Source organism: Carassius carassius, chromosome 40 (assembly GCF_963082965.1).
Source record: "Carassius carassius chromosome 40, fCarCar2.1, whole genome shotgun sequence".
NCBI classification, from domain to species: domain Eukaryota; kingdom Metazoa; phylum Chordata; class Actinopteri; order Cypriniformes; family Cyprinidae; genus Carassius; species Carassius carassius.
In genome coordinates this window covers 18,372,538-18,378,754 of record NC_081794.1, presented here as the reverse complement: position 1 = coordinate 18,378,754, position 6,217 = coordinate 18,372,538, and the positions used below count along the sequence as shown (strand labels likewise).

Here is a 6,217-nt window from a genome sequence, read left to right as displayed (position 1 = left end):
TTAAAAAACAAAATTAACAACAAAATATGGAATCCTAATCAGTGTAAACATATTATTTGTGTTCTTTAGAGGCTGATGAGCAATGCATTTGCAAGTGTCATGCAAAGATGAACAAAAGATACACAGTGAGTACATCACTGCATAATTTTTTTGAGATTGCAGTGGCTAAATTTAAACTTTAAACTTGTTTCTATAATGTATCGGTGAGATTCAACAATTCCAGTGGTGGTCATTATATATTTGTAAATGTAACTTTATTATTTTGATTATAATGGCAATGTATAATATCACAGTAAATAATTAAAGAGCTTATAATGTGGAGACGATCCAGAAAAAGCAGCATCTACATGTGTGCTTCATTTGCTCTAGTCTCTGCAGTATTCCCAGCAATGGTGAAGATGAAGGCCAGACTACTGGATGTCACCAACTCCAATATTAAGGTTTATTTCATCGGAAAAACCTGACTTTATGGTTGGGTTTAATAATCCTAATTAAAACAGAACCGAGTGTCTTAACAGTTCTGGTTGGATTTGCTCAAGAATTCTCAACAAATAAAATGCAGGTCATTTAATGTGCAATTTCGTGTTGTGCAAATTTTAAAACATTTATATCATGTAAACACTAATTAACAAATCAACATATAAGAAAAGTGGTCTACGTTAACAACACACATTCATGGCTCCAGTGATATTTACAGTGCATCATATGTTATGATCACATGTATCTTGAAAGCAGCCTATTCTGATTATTATAACATCAGCATTCATGGTCATACATTGGCAGTGGTTTTGTCTCAAAGCAGAGGAAAATGAGGCATAGTTGAATTCACTCCACAGTCAATATACTCATAGGCATCTGTAGACATCTGCTCTGAATGGGACAGGTAGGAGACTTTGATAGTCAGTCTGTGAAGAACACAAACAACTTTACTTGAAATAATAAAAACATAAGTATCAAATTAGCATATTAGAATGACTTCTGAAGGATCATGTGACACTGAAGACTGGAGTAATGGTTCAATTGAAAATTCAGCTTTGCCATCACATGACTAAAACAGAAAGGAGCGGATTTAAAACGACCCCAACTTGAACAGTAGTTTATATATTTGACTATGGCGTGTATTGTTTTATGTAATGCACTTTATATCCTATTAAAATTTTCAATATAGACCAAAGTGCACATGACTGACAGTCAGGGTGTGAAAAAACTCCCTTGGTTTAACCACTGTGACCATTTCTGTGGCATGACCGATGACAAATTTGAGTAGTAAGGACTTTTACAAAAACTTCAGTATTTCAGCTTAGGCTGGTCTGAGCTCTTTGAAACAAAAACTGGTCTCTAGAGAACATTTAATGGTAATAACTTGTGTTTGTGAGGTCTAAAACAGTGGTTAGGGAGCCTCTGCAAATTTCTAGGTTGTTGAGGCCCTCTAGTGGTCTTCAGCCCCCTGCTTGAAAACCAACACTGAGAGCACAAGCAACTGTATGTCAGTCATGATTACACGCATGCGTCATACCAAGATGAACATAGCTGCATATTTCTTTAGACCGACTGCAGTGGCTAAATGTAAACTTGTTTAACCTGTTCCTGTAATGTATCAGTAAGATTCAACAGATCTAGTGACTAGATATTATCCATTTAAATATTTAACTTTACAGTCTGTTACGTATGGAATGATATTGCGGACATTATTCAAATGGCATTGCAAATTGTATTTGCAATTGCGTTTTCAATTTGTGGACGCATAAAATGTGACAATCCAAACGCAAATGCAAATCGCACATTACCGTTTAATTTTCGATTAAGTGAACGCACAGTGTCTGCCAAATTTAAAATGGAAATGCAAAGTCCGTTTGCAATTGTGTTTTCCATATCTTACGAGCTATGAGCCTGTCATATTTAAATAGCAATATTAATTACCACATTTGCCTTTTCACTCTCTCTGCACTGTACATGTAAACTGCCAAAACTCAAATGGAATCGCAATACCTTTTGCATTTGAATTTCCAACGTCTACACGGAAACCTGTCAATCAAGTGACAGGGGTGGGGCCATTTTATTGGGCGTGTTTGCATTGGGAAGTGAAGATCGTACTAAAATGTACCATGTTTTTACTAGGGTAAATATAAGTTAACGATAGTGTTTATAATTAAGCCACAGTAGCCACAAATGTACAGTTGTCTGAGACGTTATGAAATGTTCTTTAATATCATGAACCATAAAATGTAGTCAGTGTTCTGCTATTGTTTATTTTCATAATAGGTAAACACAGGCCACACGTTAAGATGGTCACAGATCTGGTGCTGATTCAGTGTAGCTTGGTAGCTCAGTGGTTAGTGACTGTCATTTCTAATGGCATACCATCTTTTAGCGCGTGTTCGAAACCCGGGCCAACACAGACGTTCTTTATTTTTTGTTTATCCTACTAACTTCAGCCACCAAACGGGCGATCATACAGTGAGGAAAATTGCAGTAGTCAAGGCGAGTTGACATGTTATCAAGTACGCTGCTGTTTGCAGAATTACCGGACCTGCGTCCTCGCAGACATCACACTCCCGAGTCGAATGCACAAAGTCTGAACCACTGAGGATGCAAGTCCGAAATCAGCGGCTGAAGTTAGTAGGATAAACAAAAAAATAAAGAACATCTGTGTTGGCCTGGGTTTCGAACACGCGCTAAAAGATGGTATGCCATTAGAAATGACAGTCACTAACCACTGAGCTACCAAGCTACACTGAATCAGCACCAGATCTGTGACCGTCTTAACTTGTGGCCTGTGTTTACCTATTATGAAAATAAACAATAGCAGAACACTGACTACATTTTATGGTTCATGATATTAAAGAACATTTCATAACGTCTCAGACAACTGTACATTTGTGGCTACTGTGGCTTAATTATAAACACTATCGTTAACTCATTTACCCTAGTAAAAACATGGTACATTTTAGTACGATCGTCACTTCCCAATGCAAACACGCCCAATAAAATGGCCCCACCCCTGTCACTTGATTGACAGGTTTCCATGTAGACGTTGGAAATTCAAATGCAAAAGGTATTGCGATTCCATTTGAGTTTTGGCAGTTTACATGCACAGTGCAGAGAGAGTGAAAAGGCAAATGTGGTAATTAATATTGCTATTTAAATTTGACAGGCTCATAGCTCGTAAGATATGGAAAACACAATTGCAAACGGACTTTGCATTTCCATTTTAAATTTGGCAGACACTGTGCGTTCACTTAATCGAAAATGAAAACGGTAATGCGCGATTTGCATTTGGATTATGTCACATTTTATGCGTCCACAAATTGAAAACGCAATTGCAAATACAATTTGCAATGCCTTTTGAATAATGTCCGTAATATCATTCCATAGTTACGAGCTGTATACTGGCTATAGAGTTGTTTTATTTTGTCCAGCCCCTCTATATGGCAATGTACAATATCATTGGCTGTTGACAGTTTTGTCAAACATGATTTAACATTACATGTGGGTTGAAATCCATGTCTTTTGTTGAATAAATGCTGATAGTGAATAGCATTAGATACAAGACATCAACAAATGCTGACCAGTGTTCAGTGAGTCAAATAGCATGCTAACAAAAATCTTAAAATAAAGCTGTATACTTTGATAAGATAAAGACTAATACTTACTGCAAATGCAAGAATAAGGTGTGAATCTGAAAGGAACGTGACTTGCAGTAATTACTGTGAAAGGAACAGACATTGAAGAAAGTTTTTGAGAGTTTATGATGTCATATATAAATAGTACATAAAGACGTAGATATTGATTGAAGTGTGACTTACTTAAGGCCAGGGTCATCAATAACAATGTCAGCTATAACTTTAATCTGAAAGATGAATGACATCTTTATGTTAGATTTTTTTTTAATTGTCAGGATTAGAAACTTTAAAGAACATTTTCTATCTAGATTTCAGATGCCTTTAACGCATTTGTTATACAAGTTTGCATAAAGTTTTACCGTTTTCTGTGATCGAGGAGGCAGTATGGTGACACTGGGCAACTTGTTGTTGCCAACCACCATCTCGAAAATGAATGATTGCACACTAAGATTAACAGCTGTGATACTGACATAGTTTTGGTTGGTAAGGTTCATTTCGTGCTGAAGAATGGATAAAATGGACAGAAGATTACTAGTGTTATACAAAAATAAATACACTGCATTTCATCAGGCAAATTAGTGTGTCCTCTACTCACTTACCGTGACCACCATTTTAACCGTATCTGGAGTGAAATAGATCATAGATGACTTTAGTTCTACAGATGACATATCCATACTCCGTGGGAAGAGGAAAAACAGGATCAGGGAGCAGATCAAGAGGCAAAGCCCCACTGATATAAACACATACAGTTTCCTGTGGAAGGTAAAAGCATGTTCTACATAACTGACATTACAATGCACATTTTATTTAATTTCTTATCCCTGAAACTGAAAATTACAGAAGTATAGTCTACTTGTCATAGAGATACTGACGTGTGGTGAGGTTTCAGCCTTTGGTCGCTGCAAGGAATGACTGCCACAAGTTGGTTTTCCTGACCTGAGGATGTCAAGATAAGATGGACAGAATAAGGGTGAGTGTGTTAAAAGCCAAAACTACAAATGACATGTTACTGTCAACCAATAATAAGAAAATTAGTTAATACAGTTACTTAATGTAAGGAGAATCACTGAAACTTGCCTCTCGGGATGCGTCCTGTGCCCTGGCAGGTAGGACACGGATCCGTCTGTCCTTCTCCACTGATGCTGCCATAGTCCAACCATTTGGAAAGCCTCCGCTTCTCTCCATTTTTATTCTGGGACATAATGTTGTATTTCCAGAAGATGAAAGGTCAAAACTAAAGACCTCTATGATAAACAAAGAAAAGTATTTTACTTAAGGTTAGGGTGAAAGCGAGGGTAGTGTTCTAGTTATACATTAGAGCAATGAACCAAACTGTCTCCAGAACATCCAAAGTAGGTCACACAGTAAAACAACAGTAAAACTGCCCCAACTGAACAATAAAGCTCCAAATATCATTATGAATCAAAGACCTTCGATGGCAGAGTTTCCGTGACATTAGAGCAAACATTTAGAATTTTTATATATTATATGACCCAACGTTACAAACAAACGACTATAATAGCTAAATGTGCTGAAATGTTAAACTTATTTACAGTTAGCTAAATTAATTTTGTCGAGCTGTAAAACTGGAAAAACAACTGAAGAAAAGTTGCTAGAAAGCATTTGTAACAACTTAAACTGACTTAAAATGCTACTAGGCAGGCAACGTTTATGCGTTTAAAACGAAGTCATAATATGTCAAACTAACACCATTTTAAGAGAGCTACAAGTGTACACTCAACCTCACAGTGTCAAAAAGGTTTGGCTGTTTTAAATCACAAAAGACTGGCTGAATTAATGTTAATTTCCTCAACCAACGTCATATCACAACTTCTCGTGTGATAACATTACTAAACGCGTTTGTCAAAGCTCCACAAAGCACTTTTCCACCTACCGTGGATTCATCGAAACATTCCTGTTTGATACCTCGATTTACTGTTTCCCGCGGACTAATGTGATTTGTTTCGTGAGTTACTGAAGACACCGCACACAACTTTCCTTCTAGACTTGTGTATGGACTCGTCTCGAGTGTGCAGCTACCTCCGTCTTTGATTCTCTTCAGCTGTTTGCTGTCGCCATCTGCTGCTCATAATCGATACTGCGTGTTTATGGACGATCGTTAAGAGAAGACGGCATTTTGCAGGGATTTGCATACTTTGAAATTATTATATTGGAATTAGTGTCAAGCCTTTGTTGTGTTGTGTGAAGACAAAAATGACCAATTTAAAATATTAAAAGTGAAATGAAATGTTTTTTTTATTTATTTTCTAAACAAACAAAAAAAATCTAAAGAACTTCTATTAGATCTTCTTCCAGTGTGACATACATTATACAACAAAGTATTATTACAGAATCCAGTAAGACTCTATTCTTTTTTGGGGGTGGGAGGCTATCATTTTACAATCAACAGAAATACCAAAAAAAATATCTTGGGGGTTGGGCCATCTGTGCTCAGTTCCTGTCTCATAGGAGGAAGCTGACTAAAGGAGTAACTATTTTAACCTTTAGAACATTCTGTTGTTTCAGCAAGTCAGATGTTTGTACATTCACCAAACAAGTTTTGCTGATTGGAGTGATTTTTACAATAGCAAGAA

General features: G+C 36.7%; 1 protein-coding gene across 2 annotated transcripts; it reads right to left on the bottom strand.

The window, feature by feature from the left end:
* Window positions 1–719: 719 nt before the first annotated feature.
* LOC132122291 (transmembrane protein 106B-like) lies at window positions 720–5,701 on the bottom strand. 2 transcript variants are annotated; one of them, XM_059532372.1, is made up of 8 exons: window positions 5,518–5,701; window positions 4,701–4,867; window positions 4,496–4,559; window positions 4,223–4,376; window positions 3,983–4,123; window positions 3,807–3,850; window positions 3,654–3,707; window positions 720–905 (listed from the first exon to the last, which is right to left on the bottom strand). In XM_059532372.1, the coding sequence occupies exons 2-8, from the start codon at window positions 4,822–4,824 to the stop codon at window positions 794–796; spliced, it is 693 nt and encodes a 230-aa protein (XP_059388355.1). In that variant the 5' UTR covers window positions 4,825–4,867; window positions 5,518–5,701; the 3' UTR covers window positions 720–793. The 2 variants fall into 2 exon arrangements, with proteins under 2 accessions (XP_059388355.1, XP_059388356.1); XM_059532373.1 differs by having other exon boundaries at window positions 766–905; window positions 3,654–3,679.
* Window positions 5,702–6,217: the final 516 nt, after the last annotated feature.

Bases quoted from the DNA above. Each gene is read 5' to 3' on its own strand.
- LOC132122291 (XM_059532372.1), bottom strand. From the start codon at position 4,824: ATGTCCCAGAATAAAAATGGAGAGAAGCGGAGGCTTTCCAAATGGTTG. The intron at 4,377-4,495 runs GTCAGTATCTCT...TACCTTCCACAG, and splicing joins AGGCTGAAACCTCACCACAC to GAAACTGTATGTGTTTATAT. The intron at 3,708-3,806 runs GTAAGTCACACT...TTCCTTTCACAG, and splicing joins ATTGATGACCCTGGCCTTAA to TAATTACTGCAAGTCACGTT.